This window comes from Lepeophtheirus salmonis, chromosome 7 (genome assembly GCF_016086655.4).
Source record: "Lepeophtheirus salmonis chromosome 7, UVic_Lsal_1.4, whole genome shotgun sequence".
Lineage (NCBI taxonomy): Eukaryota > Metazoa > Arthropoda > Copepoda > Siphonostomatoida > Caligidae > Lepeophtheirus > Lepeophtheirus salmonis.
In genome coordinates this window covers 7,065,140-7,081,394 of record NC_052137.2, presented here as the reverse complement: position 1 = coordinate 7,081,394, position 16,255 = coordinate 7,065,140, and the positions used below count along the sequence as shown (strand labels likewise).

General features: G+C 30.3%; 1 protein-coding gene across 1 annotated transcript in view; it reads right to left on the bottom strand.

Annotated features, from left to right (window-relative positions):
• The window catches only part of Trpm (transient receptor potential cation channel, subfamily M), a 118,343-nt gene that overhangs the window by 1,747 nt on the left and 100,341 nt on the right, over positions 1 to 16,255 (bottom strand). The window contains 9 exon segments of the mRNA XM_071890125.1: positions 88 to 448; positions 9,231 to 9,668; positions 11,173 to 11,604; positions 12,885 to 13,198; positions 13,262 to 13,416; positions 13,418 to 13,565; positions 15,440 to 15,626; positions 15,687 to 15,948; positions 16,023 to 16,191. Coding sequence (XP_071746226.1) covers positions 88 to 448; positions 9,231 to 9,668; positions 11,173 to 11,604; positions 12,885 to 13,198; positions 13,262 to 13,416; positions 13,418 to 13,565; positions 15,440 to 15,626; positions 15,687 to 15,948; positions 16,023 to 16,191 — 2,466 coding nt within the window.

Sequence of the window (16,255 nt, the reverse complement as noted above, 5' to 3'; positions counted from 1 at the left end):
TAGTTAATTAATAAATTATATCTTGTTGAAGTTTCAAATTCAAAGTGTTCAGATTTTAATGGCCCACGTGGTAAAATATGAACTTACTACAGGAGATTTTTTCATAATCGGATCAAAGACATCACTATTTTCCTCGTACTTCAAAGAGATTATTTCCTCATCAGAAGAATCAGTCACCTTACGAGATCTACGAATTCGGTTCTTTGAAGCAGATGCTATGGAAGTGGGTGGATTAGTAGAAATAGAAGATCGGATCTTGATAGGGCGAATAGGAGAACTAGGAGGGGCAGTTGCACGCTTCCCATCATTATCATCCAACAAATTTATTTCCTCCCGGCTAGCGACTTCATCTTCTTCTCGGATTGCATCAGATGTTGAGGATACATGCCCTACATTTTCCTCAGCATGAACGGGGGAATCCGGCATTTGCTGTTGCATTGCCATAAATCTGTAAACAAAATTAATTTTATTGTAGTGTGTATTCAAAATTTCCATACAGGGGGAAATCCAGAAAATTAAATTTAATCCATGAACCGCATAAGCCAATTAAAATAAAATTAATCGTTATGAAAATATTTAAAAAAAGCTCATAATCAAACAGTACAACAAACACACTAACATTAAGAAAAAAAACAAGTATTTCTTTGAATAAATGATTGATAACACAGGTGAACAATTAGAGCAAATAAATTGTGTACAAATGAATTGAATATCATAATGGAATTTATTTATAAGCACAGAATCCAAAACTGATCCCATTTTGTCTCTCACTCATCTGAATTCTGAAATATCTGGGATAGGAATTCGTCACTATTATCGTTCAGAGACATTTTTTACACTTAAAACAATCCCCAAATTATAAGTAGGATTAATAAACATTTTGTATGGTATTTTTTATGAATAAAAAGTATTTTTATTGATTCTGTAGCTTGTTCTGAACTCGACATATTTCCCCTTTTAGGCTGAAAAACGATGAAAAAGAAACTATTCTTTAAACCCTTAAAAAATACAAAATGAGACAAAAATCCTAGAGGTTGCATATTTTTAAATAAACTTTTTTTTAAATTTCTACATTGAATAAATTTCTATAATATAAGCTATGATATTCCTTGTCCCTATGTATTAAAATTAAGTTATACGGGTCTAAAGAAGGGTTTCATTTTTCAGCCTAAAAGTGGGAATATATCCTGTTCAGAAAAGGATACAGAATCAATCAAAACACTTTTTAATCATAAAAAAACACTTTTCAGATGACTGACAGACAAACTTTAATTAGTTTTTGATTCTGCGCTCAAAGATAAATTATTTTTTTTTACAAAATGAGTGTTCCCCTGTCTTATAATTGTATTTCGAATTTTTGCAACTCGATGATTAAGCATAAAACGTTCAATCTATATTGTATATCAATGGCGGCCTTTCAAAGATATGGTATAAATATAAAAAATACCACCCTTCATATTTTTAATTGTAAGAGATAAATAAATTTTGGTTCTGTAGTTTTTTTTTTTTTTTTTACAAAAGGCTGAATATTTAAATAGTTTCCTTATCTTTGTTGAGTGCAAATTTTCTACATTTTCACACTTACTAAAATATTCGCTCCAAAAATCAACAAGTATGAGGAAAAAAAAATCTAATATTCAATTTTTGGGAGGTAAATTTCAAAAATCCAAAGATATTCTCAGAAAATTATTTTTTTTTTGGAAAAAATTAAATTTTCTAGTAAAAACCAAAAATTCCTTAATTAGGGGGTGGCTAAAGCCACGCTCTGGAGACGCCCCTGAATAATTCATACCAAGCAAAGTTTGTCTGTCTGTCCATCTGTCTGTTTATATGGTCTGAAAAGAGCCCATGTATCTGAAGACTGCGTAGATACTTGATACATAAAATAACAATGCAATCAAGCGTGCGCGTCATACTAAAAAAACGAATCAGAAAAGGAATTATAAAGGTTGTATAAAAACTCTATGTAAAAATATTAATCAAATCTTGCAAGCATTTAAGTAAACTTATTTTGAACAAAAAAAGTATGTAGCTAATGTTCATATAAAAAAAGAAAAAGGAAGTACTTTGCATAAGGGTACACTGTAAAAGTTTGCTCAAAAGTCATACTTTCTCTATCGATCTTGAAATTGGAGACAGCGAGAGCGTAAAGTTGAAATTCAATCATCGCAACCTTTAAACACTCAGGACATAACTTTTGCCAAGCAAAGAATATATTATTAGTTCAGGTTATGTTGTTGTTGTTGTTGGCAACTTTAACAATTTTAGTTTTTTATCCAGCTGTTACCATTATTATTTCATTCTTGAGGAGAAAACATCTAAATGATGAGCAATTACGTGTAAATGTGCTCATAAAAAATGAGTGCAGTAACTATAACAATTTCTTTACGAGTTGTTTTCTTTATTAATAAAGAAAATGTGTTTGATTGTCGAAATATAATTCCGGGGCGTCCGCGGAGGCTGGGCAAAGGGGATGTAGCCCCCCAAATTAAGGAATTTTTGCTGATGAACTATAATTATTGTTGTTATTCGTACCCATTATGCCGCAGAAAGTAAAATTAATATTTTAAATTTTAAATCTAAAGAAATTAATTTTTTTGTGAATCAGCTAAAGATTTTTGAGATTTTTTTATTAATAACTGTGGATTTTTGAAGTTTTTTTTTTCAAATAATTTACTATGTGGAATTGAATTATTGCATTTGTTTTCCTAAAAAAATTAATTTCTTTGTCAATAGACGTGGAGTTTTGAATTATTTTTTCAAAAAATTTAATTTTTTGTGAATAACTATGAATTTTAAAATTAAAAAAAAGTAATAATATTTGAAATTTTTCCAAAAAAATCAAATTTTCTGTGAGTGTATATGGATTTTTGAAGTACTCTGGGAGTAATACCTTGTACCGCTACTACCAATAAATACGAATATTCATATCCTTTGGTTTTGTTAGAAAAAGGGACTGTTGCAACTGTTTCAATATTTATAATTTTATCTTGTATTGTCAATTCCAAAAATAATATACAAATTTTCAGATTATAAAAAAAATAATTTTTGAAAAAGCAATCTCAATAAGCCAAAAAAATAACAAATTTGGCGTTATAAGGGTCATAGTCATGGTGGCCAAAGTAAAAACAATCATAGGCACACCATTTCAATCCAACGTCAAAACAATGTCGCAAATTTGACAATTAGTTGAATCAATTATTAAATTTAGATGCTTAGAACCCACCTCTTATAACAGATGGGCAGATTATTCCCAGGCTTCTCACACAGATGACACTTTTTTAGTGCACCTTTAATTCATCAAATGGAGTAGCACTGATTAAGTATAAGTGAATGTTATAGTATGAAATTTACTCCATCTAACCTAGGAATCGTCTTTGAAGTCCATATACATAATGTGTATTTCTTTCTCTAGGAACGAACGGGGCGCAAACCTACACAGATTGACTTCAAGAGAATAATATCTCCTGCGTTCGTTGTTTATTGAGCTACGTCGTTACAATTTTTCTTTTTTTTTTTTAGATTTCCTCATTTTCAGTTAGTACGAACCTTCAAAAGAAGGCTGGCAAAATATCATGACAATTTATTTTTTAGTATGTGAACTATTGTACAAAATATGACGGTACTTTTTTTCCCAAAACAATGGATAAAAAAAATTTTGTTTAAATTTTAGACTTCTTGTTGACGGAAAAAAAAAAAACTTTTCAAACTAAGTAATGAGTTGAAAAGTCACCGCAGCATAAAGTGAATAAAAATTTAAAACAATGCTAAGTTTGAACTAAAAAAACGTGATTTCTTTGTTAAGATTCAATTTTCAGCCTATGTGTTTTTCATATACTATGAATTAAAATCACCCATTACCATAAAAAATCACCGTTGAATTCGAGTAGATACAAATATATAAATCACACAATGTATACAATCACGAAGAACAGTGATTCTCAAACTGTTTACCCTGTGTTCTGTCAGATAAAATCTAGCAATCTACAATTATAACTATTATGAGCAAACTTTATATACAATAGAGAAAGCTTGATTTTTATGACACTAGAGGGAGCTTCTGTACCACAGTTTGAGAACGACTGACATGGAATGATAAATGATTATTTCATAGTTATTAATGAAGTTAGTTAAACTCACATAAGTCAAAATGATAATAAAAATTAGCACTATGTCCAGTGTCCAAGTCTCAATTGATGCCTTGCAAAAATGTTTTGTATAATTGTCATTTTAACACAAGCCCACAAATTTTTAAATTTTTCAAAAATCTTTTTAAGTCCTTATTTAATTCTAGGGGTTCTTATAACGAATCTGTAAATTGTTTTTTGTATATCGTCTTTCTTTCCTAAATTTCTCTATAATTATTCCCAAAAAAGGGTTGATACTAAAGTTTTGATCATCCAATTTCAGAAAATGCAATTTATATGTAAAAAAAATAACTTATTTTAAATGGTTTTATATTTGAAAAGGAATACCGGCCCTATTTTTTTATTCATTTATTAGTAAAATAAGCAGATTGAAAAAAATATAATCCGTTATATATTTAGTTAGAGAAAAAATAATTTCGTATTTTCGTTTCATATTAATAATGGTTTATATGAAGTGTTACAATCATTTGATTTAAGCCAAATATCCCAAGTTCTGTTTGATAACTTGTTCCCACATATTGTTAAAAAAGGAAATAAATTAATACAAAAAATAATATTATTTATCTTATAAACCCCGGGCAATTTCTTGGAAAAAAAAAAAACAAATATTGCTGTAAGAAGCAAATAATCATTTTTGTAAATAAAGTACAAATTATATTTACGCTTCAAATGAAAAACTAATGTGTTTTTTCTTTACAAAACAAAACCCTTTGAAAGATGTTTTGTTTTACTTTTAATATTAGAACAAATAAGGTATACCACCTTTTTTCACGGACTGTTGGTATCAAATATAATCCCATCAGTGTTAAAGGAATCCAAATGATCAAATTTGCATTCAACAATATTACTATATATTTGAAAGGTTTAAAGTTAATTTTTTTTAAGAACACAAGAACGACGACGCACTGTGGTACTGCATCTCCTGTGGTATTAAAAAATTGATACCACTAGTGTATCAATCCCACTCTGGCAAATAAAGGAATTATCTTTGAATCTGTTTTGATTGATATATTTACAAAACAAGAATTAGCTAGCTGCTAAGCCTCAGAAGAAAGAATTACTATAAATTTAAGTACATGTTTGAACAAGTAAAAATCAATTGGTGCAAAAATGATATAGCATAAGGCGTTTTAAAATAAATAAATATATATATATTTTTTTTCAAGAAACGAAATTGTCTAAAAATAAGGGTTTGCAAACTTTTATACTCAAGAAGCCATTTAGACACCTTTGTCATGGAAAAGAAAACAATGAGAGGTGCAAAAACATTTTTGACATCAAAAATGAAGCTAACCCTCTAGTTTTTATTATTATTTTTATATTTACTTAAAGATTTACTCTTAAAAAAGTGAAGCAAAAGATATCTTTCAAATAAATTAAAAAATAGCTCTTAAATTTTAATGAAACATGAAGGATATAACAAATGCCATTTGGAGTAATTCTTTGAGCATTTTGAGGCGTGCCTGGATCTAAATTGAAAAAATAACAATTCACTGAACTAACAAAAAAAAAAAAAAAAAACACAAGCTAGAATGTGAACGAGAGATAATACTTTAGGAAAAAGTCAAAATGGTGTCACAAAATTATACCATCGTCGTTCTTGGATTAAAATTGCATTTTCTCAGGATTGGATAATCACACATACAATTTATCTCCATATTCGAAATCTTTATAAACATTTTGTAATATAAATAAATTTATTTTTATGGGGATTACAAATTTTTTTCGAACTCTAAATTTGTCTCAAACCTAGATTAAAATGTAATAATTCCAATCAAAAAATCTCAAAAACCCAATTTGATACAAAAAAAAAAAAACTTGCAGATCCGCGATCAATGTATCAACAGAGGCGTTTTCGACAAAAGTTAAATTTTTTCTTCAAAAATTTAATTACAAAATAAAATTTTTTGGAAAAAAAAACAGAAAACCACAACTATTTACAAAAAAATAAATTTTTCGTATAAAATTTCAAAAAATTTAATTCAAAATATTAAATTTTCTAGGAAAAAAATCAAAAATCCACTACTATTTACAAGAACTTAATTTTGAGGAAGGGCTACAGCCCCTTCAGGCCCACCTTTGCGGACGCCCCTGATCAAATACTCCAACAATTGGATATGGATCTTAAAAAACTTATTTAATTGTTGGCTTGTGTACTCTCTATTCCCGTAAAATTAATAAAATAAAAAGATTGACAGCGACAATGTGTTCAAACAAAATAGAAACCTTTAAAAATGGTCCTCTTGAAGTTTCCAAAATTACTTTGGGGCCAAATATGAAGTAGATGATGAGTAGTTTTGTCTACTCATCAAAGTATGTATAATTTCTGTTAACTGACATCAATAATATTTGATGCGTCGGACTCCTAAGATAAAATTAAATTTTATAGCCGGAACCATCGTATATAAACAGAGGCGTCCGCAGGATTACATACATTTTTTTTGATGGGGTAAGGGGTTCAGTTATTGGAGTTTTCAGACCTGTTCACAAAAGTTTAAGTTTCTATTAAAAAAATTTCAAATATTAAACTTTTTGTAAAAATATTTCAAATATCTACAGATATGTATAATAAAATTCCATTTTTTCGAAAAAAATTTCAAAAATCTATAGATATTCGAAAAAAAATACGTGTTTTGAAAAAAAAATCCAAAATCTATTGCTGATCACAAAAAATTTCCAATAACGATTTTTTCCTTTTTTACGTAATTTGCCAGAATTACCTTTTTTTTAAAAAATAAATCTTTAAAAAAACAAATTCACCTCTATTTTTGTGAATTTTTTTTTCCCCTCACAAAAAAATTCTAGTAAAAAGGGGGGATCCTAAATTTTGGAGGGGGCTACATCCCCTCCAGCCCACCACTTGCGGACACCCCTGATAAAAGAAGGTTCAAAGGAACCCAAAAATTAAATTTGAACAACAAAATATAATAGTTTATTGTTTCTATCTACCACACAATTAAAATAACGGAGGAGACAAAGGTCCTAAATAGTGTTGATCTAAATTAGACTGCTCCATTTTAAGGCTATTTTTTTCCTGCACTAAGAACTTTTCTGTTGAGGTTAATCAAAAACGGACAATGTGCACTCAAAAAAGTTCATTTACAGTTTTGCTCTCAGTAGATTTTATCAAATTAAACTAATGGCAATTTCACTGCTGAGTTTTGATATCTGCAATTTATTAAAATCAGTGGATTGCTTCAATTCATAAAAAAACAAAAATCAATTTTTTCATTGCCTTTTCATAGTTTTAAATTTGCCAAATTATTTGAACGCAACTAACTCCATGTATAATGTTGCTTGAGTTAAAATTTGAAGCATCACATTTGGTTTTAAACAATCATTCTAAATTAGTGTGCTTTGTCAAAATTGGTAATTGGTCAGAAAGTAATTATTAAAAAAACATTTTTAAGATCTTTGCGTAATCGCAAATCGTATGTCGCTAACTAAATAAAATATATTTTTGTATCGAACAACTATCCCTCTTAAAGCTTTTAAAAATAGTGTTATTCTTCAACAATATCATGTCAGTATATAGGTACATTAGCAACATACCACATGGGCTTAAAAGTACCGGACTTAACACATAGATGGTATTATTTTTTATTCCAATCATTTTCAGTTGATGGCAACCTTCAAAAGACAACTGTCCAAATTCCATGATAATCTGTTCTTTAGTTTGTGAATTATTGATCAAAGTGTATTGATCACTTATCTTATTTCTAATAAAATGGATCAAAAACGATTTTGTGTTTTAATTTTACAATGCACTTAGATTAAAAAAAATAGCGTTCGAGCTAAGAAAGGGATTGCAAAGTGTCTTGCAGACTCCTAAAGCGAATAAATAAATAAAAAGAATGATTTAAAAAAGCAAATTTTGAAGGGAAAAAACGTGTTTTCTTTATTCAGCTCGGCACTTTTCAACCCATGTGTAATTTTTTTTTCTTTTCAAAATGCAATAAACAAGTTTTAATTATAAGAAAAGTTTTTTTTTTTTTGTTTCATAATCATTGTTGAGATTTAATGTTTTGTTTTACACAGTTTTGAAAATCATAATGGATAAGTTACGTCCCCAATTGTTGAATACACCAAACAACGGTATTTAAATACTTTGTGATTTTGTCAATTTTTTAAAACTTAGATGAAAAAAAAAATGATTGCATTAATTTTAGCTCTCTAAAATCCTAATTTGTGGAGTAATTCGGCTTAAAAGAATACTGCAAATTAAAAATTAATAAAAAGGGAATTGAAAAAAAATTGTTTTTTGTATATTATAATTTGAAGCAATTTACTGATTTTAATCAATCACATTAATATGAACAAAAATCCAAATTAGTTAAATTTGATAAGATACTCTGTCAAATATTTATTTTGGTCGGCAAAACTCTCGCTCCCAGTTTTATAGCCTCATTCCCTTGCATGAAAAAGGGAAATTATGTTCAACACTCTTTAGAATAGAAATATTTTGTTTATCAGTAAAATAATATTGTTTTTCCCACTCAATGATTTGTAGTTTTCCTATTTTATCAAAAGTAATGTTCCTGTTTTAGTTCAACAATTATGGCTTCAACGAGAGCCAAATGGGATTTTATTATTATCCATTTATCCTTGATATTTTTTTAACGATTAACCAAATACAAATAAATACAGTTGTTGACTCATAATTTCAAGCACAAAAAGCTTAGAAGTGGCCAATTTTGAGTCAAAATCCATTTTTTCTTTAAAAAAAGGGCGTCATATATGAGGAAAGGGGTTTTAGATTGTGCTCAGTAGATAAAGGTCTTTGTGCAGGGGGAGGGAGATAATAACCCAACAACAGGAACGTCTAATCTAGATATATAGTGTTGTGTCATTTCTAATTTATTCGGCCCCGTCCAGTCTTAAGAACCGTCTTATCATTCCTTCGGACTGTCATCACTAAGTGATAAAAAAGAAGAAATAAACTTGATTGACGCCATCAAGGACCAAACTTTATCAGTTTTAGGACTGATATGCAGGACTGAAGCTCTAAAGGACTTAGAACTGATACAGCCACTAAAATACATATATATATTTAAACGTGTCTTTAAAATATCCCTTACTTACCGATGAATAACTGCCAAATGATTTGCTGTTTGTTCGCAAACTTCCTCAATCCTTTGTAAACGATACTCAAAATTGGGTTGTCGATGCCATTGATGAAGCTCTTTCATTTTATTTTTTATCTCTTCAGACATTTCTTGAACATTTTTTATTCTATGCTCATTTGATATTCGGCTTCCAGCCTCAATCTCTCTTAAATACCCTTCGACACACTCCTCCTCAAAGTCATACAGCCTTTCTATGTCATATTTACTTAAAAAAAGCTTCAAGCCAGATTCAAAGACTTGTTTGTCGCCTCGACAACGACGATACACGTATTTTCCTATTCTGTGAATATGGGAGAGGAGAATTAGAGGAGCAGGAAGAACGGGCTTTTCTTCGTATTCCATAACTACAGCAAAGCGTTGAAAGTTCCAAAGTTGATGAGATATGGCATTCACACTAGTAAAAAGGATATCATTAATAAAAAAAATTGGAGTCAAATTAGTCTATAACCCATTAGTGATGCTTGTTCCAATAGGAACAGAGAAAAAAATATGAACAAACTAAAAAAATATTGTCCACCAGGTGGTGTGACAGTCTGTAGCTTATTGCTTAAAAAAATGGCGGATACTGAGAAGAATTGGGTACGTACACTCAAGGGTGTCCATAGGATTACATTTTGGGGAGCTTTGGTAATGGAATTTTTTGGAAAAAAATTCACAGCTGCTCCCAAAAATTTTTAGATATTAATTTGTTCGTTATTCTCAAAAAATAAACTTCTGAAAAAGGATTCAAAATTCAAAGTTGATCACAAAAATTTAATTTTTTGGGAAAAAATTTCAAATAATTGGTTGTTTTAAAAAAAAAATCAAATATTAGTTTTTTTTTTTTTTTAAAGAATTCAAAAATCCTCTGCTGTTTACCAAAAATTAAACAATATTACATTTTTAGTTATTCTCGAGAAATTAAAATTTTGAAAAAAAAAATCAAAAGCTGTTCAAAAAAATTAAATTTTTTTTTTTTAAATTCAAAAATTATAATTTTATACACATGAAATTTTTGGAAAAAAATTTGAATAATTAATTTGTGTGACAAAAAAATTAAGAAGTGAAACTAAATTTTAAATATCAGATTTTTTGAAAAAAAATAAAAATTTGAAGTATTACATTTTCTAGTAATATGCAAAAATTTCTTAATTTGGGGAAAGCCACCCCCAAAAGACGACCTTGACACTCTATAAGTTTTCCAGCACGTCATACATTATCTTTCTATCTCAAAATTGGAGACAGCGACAGCTGAAAATTGAAATATAATTATAATATTATCGAAATAACGTTGCTTTGTGAAGCAATGTATTTGAATTTATATTTGAAGAACATTTTCAATATGAACTACAAATTGATATACAAATGCAGACCCTTACGAGGAAGGGCTGGAGTATTGGTTTCATTGATTTTTTGGGAAAATTTCATAAATGAAACAACTTTTTTTTTAAAAAGAGATCCTTAAAATAAATTCACATCAATCTTTTTTTTCTTTTTTGTGTGGAAACACAAATTTATTTGAGAAGGGAGGCTACAGGGCCTCCAGCCCACCCCTTACGAACTATATAACGTACATTTCTAAATGGGAACCCCTGAGCCATGGGATCTATTGAAGCCCAAGGATATGTTTGACGTTATAAACACTCTTGCTTACTCTTCCCAGGCAGATTTCATATTGAAAAAGTATCAAAAGTATTTTTGAGGGGGCGGGGGATGGTTTAAAAATTTAGGAGATTCAATCCAAGGTGGTATCAAGTGTTTTGACGTAACACAGACGGGGGGAGGGAGGGAAGTAAAAAATAGTATTTTTTTCTAGCCGTCATAGATGTATGACCCTTTAAGTAAAAATGCATAAATCATTGTACTCAAAATTAATATGATTGGCCACTAATGGACTAAGAAAAGAAAAAAAATCAAACCTATTATAAATGGTATTGAAGAGAGCAATAAGGAGATTAATAAGAAGAATGTTTGCAACTAAAAGATAAATAGTCATTATTATAGGAGTGATCCATCTACCAGCATGACAAGGAACAAGCAATGAGCCGTCAGTGGCACTTGTGCCACACTCTCCATAATTTTCACACTCATCATTACACTCAGGATTAATGTCCGGAGCAAAGACTTCACCATAAAGCATAAAGTAAGGTTGAAAGAATATGTGTCTAATAAGGATCCAATCTGGATCTTCATTTGGGTGTAGTATTGCTTGACGACAAACGCCAAAGGCCATCAGAACAACAAGGAGCAAGACCACAAAATAAATCATATTTTCAATCATTTTTCCCATCATCATTACAAATGGCCCGAAATATTTATTCACACTTAGAAGTTTAAGACTCCGAATGTACCTAGAAAGTAAGAGAATGCTTCATTATTCATTAGATCATTTCAAGGGTTTATTTAACAATTACTAGACTTGTAAATCATATGACTTGACAGTATCTTAATAAAAAAGAAACTGAAAAATGACGTGGTGACCTTGAAAATTTGAAAAATGTTTAGTAAAAGAGATGCATGGCTGTCATGACGTTGTATATGATTTGCTATAATCAACCATAAGAGAGTGTGGAAAGAAAAAAGCATAAATCCCACTCCATATCTAGCATGGACATTCATATTCAACTCTACTCTGAGTCCAACAAAGGCTTACACATATAAGAGGGGGATCCACAGCATTATACATAAATATATATATATATATTTTTTTTTTTTTGGGAGGGGGGACTTGGTTTTCGGAATGTTTTGTACAAAAATTGAAAAATTAATTTTTTTTTTCAAATTTTTTTGGAAAAAATTGAATATTTTGTAAAAATTCAAAAATTAAATTTTTTGATTAAAAACTTGAAACATTATATTTTTTGGAAACAATAAATTCAAAAATTATATTTAAAATGCTAAATTTTTTCGAAATTTTTTTGAAAAATCTGCAGCTATTTGCTAAAAAAATAATTTTTTGGCAAAAAATTTTAAATATTAAATTCTTCCGGAAAAAATTTCATAAACTCACAAAAAATTTGAAATTTTTTGTGAGTTTATGAAATTTTCTTTCTTTTTAGTTTATGAAACTTTTTTTGGTTAGTGGGAGGGGGGAGCATGAGATAAAAAGTCTACGGGTTCACCCATAAACGGCACTATTTTTCTTTCTAATCCACCTTATTTTCAGTTCGTAGCAACCTTCTTAAGACAACTGTCAATAGTTCATGACAATCTGTTCTTTAGTTAGTGAGTTCTTGTGTAAAATGAAGATTCTGCTTTTTTTATTTACAAAAAAAATGGATCAAAAACAATTTCGTGTTTAAATTTTACACTGTTTCTTCATAGGAAATAATAATTTCAAATAAAAACACAACAATTTTGAACAAAACAAAAAACGCGTTTTTTTTTTTTTTGTTAAGCCAGGACTTTTCATCCCATGTGTGAACTCCCGGACAAACCGTCAGTGTACCTCTCCGTCTTTAATGAGCGCACACACTCGCTGTTACTCTGTATACATATGTGGGCCTCTCCTCGATTATTAAAGGATAATAATAAGAGCATGGGAAAATAAAAACACTGCACAGATTCGCAACTACAAAAAATCTTGCACACATTTTAAGTCATATTTTTTACAACTCGAACTATTACTCACCAGTAACAGATGTCGGTTGAGTATGTCACATGTGCTGTAGTTAGAAAGAAGTAGGGATCGTAGAGCCGAAGCGAGAAAGCAATTAAAAAAATAATTATAGCTATAGAATCAACTAAGTTCCATCTTGTGTCAAGAAACCAGACTTTCAACTTTTGAAAAAACCCTGACGGCTCTGCTACAAGAATTTGGCGAATTTTTTCGGATCCAAATGAAATCATACAGGCAACTACATAGATTTCTGCCCACGAAGGCCTTAAAGGTGTTTTGACTAGACAAACATATGTGTAAAATACCAGGAATATCATGTAAGCAATCTAAAAAAGAACATATGAATTACAAGCAATCTTTCTCAATCCTAATTTGTATAAAGCTCTTACAGAATGACAATAAAATTTAGTGATTGGAGCCGCATAAAACTCATACAATTTCTTCTTCCATTTGAGAGGTCGAGTTTTCTTACGGCAGAGATCCATCTTGGAATGTTCTTTGAGAAGGTGTCCAGTACCCATTTCTGTAGTATCGACTACGTCAATATCTGGTCGCAGAGTACCAATGTTTAGTGAACCCCCCCATTTCCAAAGAACGTTGAGAGCCAGAGATAATGATTTCGTTTATATGAATAGAACTCCGTCGAGAGGATGTTGAAGAAGAGGAATTGGAAGAAGAATTTGATTCTGCATCCTAAAATTGTAATAAATAATGGCGAACATTAGTCAGCTAGATAACATTATTAAAAATACTCGTAGATTAATAAATTCATTGCATTTTCCATATTTTAAAAGAAAAAAACAGAAAATGGATGTGATAGTCAAGATAATTTGGAAAAGGTTTGGTAGAACAGCAACTTAACTATTCATGACGTTTCATTTGATTATCTACAAACAGCTATGTGATGAATTAAGTAAAAACAAATCCAGGGCGTCCACCGAATCCATATATATATATTTTTGTGGGTGGGGGCTTTGGTTTTAATTTTTTTTGGAAAAAAAATTAAAAAATCTACAGCTATTCACAAAAAAAAAAAAAAAAAAAAAAAAATCCCAAGTTATTTTTAAAAAGTTTAATTTTTTGAAAAAAAAAATCAATATCCAATGCTTTCAACAAATAAAAATTCACAAACTAAATTTACAACTGTTTACAAGAAAGTTCTATTTTAAATATAAATTAAAGGAATTATAATATAATTTTTTTTGGGAAAATTCCTTAAATCCAAAGCTATTTAGAAAAGATTATTTTTTTTTGAAAAAATGTCAACTATTAAATGATTGTAAAAAAAAAAGTGGAAAATTAAATTAAGTTTTCTTGTAAAGCGCCAAAATTTCTTAATTTGGGTAGAGGCCACAACATCACCCCCCTAGGGGACACCCCTGAAATCCATCTCTGTATTCAACAACACTTGTCCTATTATTCATTTTGGTTATTTTGGACCACAGCTACAGTCCAATGGAAATGCCGTGACAAAGATGTCACGTTCCACCATCAAGGGAGTATTGTAAAGAAGAGATCTTCATGGATGAATGCCTCGAGAGACAACGCTGCTCAGAGAAAAAATGTAGACACTCGTCGGCTTTGACTAGATATTATCTTAAGCAGGATTCAGGATTTTGGTCAACCATCCGGTAGTCTGATGAGGGAAAGATAGAGTTGCATGGCGGCCAATTGGATGTTCATTATGTCTGGATTAAGAAAAGAGAAGCATACAAGCCGAGTAAAACTGACCCTACCATCAATAACGGTTGCGAATGCATAATGTCAGAGGCACAAAGAAGCTCGTCAAGGTGCAACAAATCATGGAAACAGGGGTTTACATCAGGATCATTAAAGAAAACTCGAAGGAATCTGCTAAGAAACTCCATCAAGGCCACAACTGGACCTACTAACAGAACAATTATCTTGAGTGAGCAACTAAACATAGTGAAGAAATAGTTTATGAAGAATGATGTCAACATGCTAGAATGGGCAATTTAAAATTTTGACCGGAATCCAATCGAAAACTAGTGGCGGGACTTACAAGACAAGAGAGATGGCTTGGAAACCGACCAATCTGTCCGAGCATGAGCCCTTTAACAAAGAATAGTGTAAAGCAAAGGCTATGCTGTTGACCATTAAAATGTATAGGATAGGATATGAATAATTTTGAGCCATGCATTTTGTGGTTACCCTTCAATAACATGCCCCTGAAGATTCATAAATTGAGTATTTGTGTTCATTTCATCATTTGTTAGTCACATATAACAACATAAAATAAAAAAAAAAAAGTATGAATAATTTTGGGGACAATTGTTGGTAGAAATCTCAAGTATGTCGATTCATAATTCTACTCTCTGAGTCCAACAAGAACATATCCTTTCCCACAAGTTGGAAGTATTACTCTCCGTCTATAATAAACTACCATACTTTATACTTAAGGGCCATAATTACTTAGAATCCATAGTCACTCTAATCATCCCCCGCATAACAAAACCGGGATTACGGGATTGTATGAAGTTGTTTTGTTCTCAATAATTAAAAAATATACAGATTTAGAAAGTAAAAAAATCACTCTAATTATATACCTGTTCATGCTCTTCCTCTGTTTGAGGCATAAGTTCAAGCTCTTCCCGTGTTTTAAACTCTAATTTGACTATAGTTGGAGGAAAAAGTAAGCCCAATACAATCTTAAACCCAGGATTTTTTCTCATTCTGAGACCGCCCATCCATAAATCAGCCAAAATTGTTTGGCAAAGTGGATGAGAAAGAAATCTAAAAATAATTTAAAATATATAAATATTGTCTTGAGTTGTTAGTTGAATTAAAATTTACCTTAAATGATTTCCAATATCACTGAGTCTCAAACAAGTTTGTCGAGAAAAATCAGACAAGGAAGCAGTGAGCAAATGCTGAGTGAGATCGTCATCACTTCGGTAACAAAAGTCAAGAAGTCCAAGGGCAAGATCGGCAAATACATCCCCATACTTTTTTAACTCATCAAAGATTTCCACATCCAAGTCATCATCCGCTGCTTCATATGCCATTGCTTGGTATAGTCGGCAAACCAACAAAGACTTAGCCATGGCTTGTTCACCTGTATATAATTTGCAGATTATGTTTATGTAAATGAATATATTTTTATAATTTAGAATATCTGATGATAAGCACCGTGTTCCCACATTAGAAGTGCCATATCTTGTCGCTTAGTGAGTGCTGCCCAAATTATCAGTTCCGTAAAAGGGTGATCGAAGCAAAAACCTATTGAGTTTAATAGATCGTCATTTTGGCTTCCAGTCAGTACGCTTGTGGAGTTTCTTGCCAATAAAAATTGAGGAACCTAGAGATATGGTTTTTAACATGTCAAATCTGTTATACTCGATAAATAAACTTATAGGCTAAAA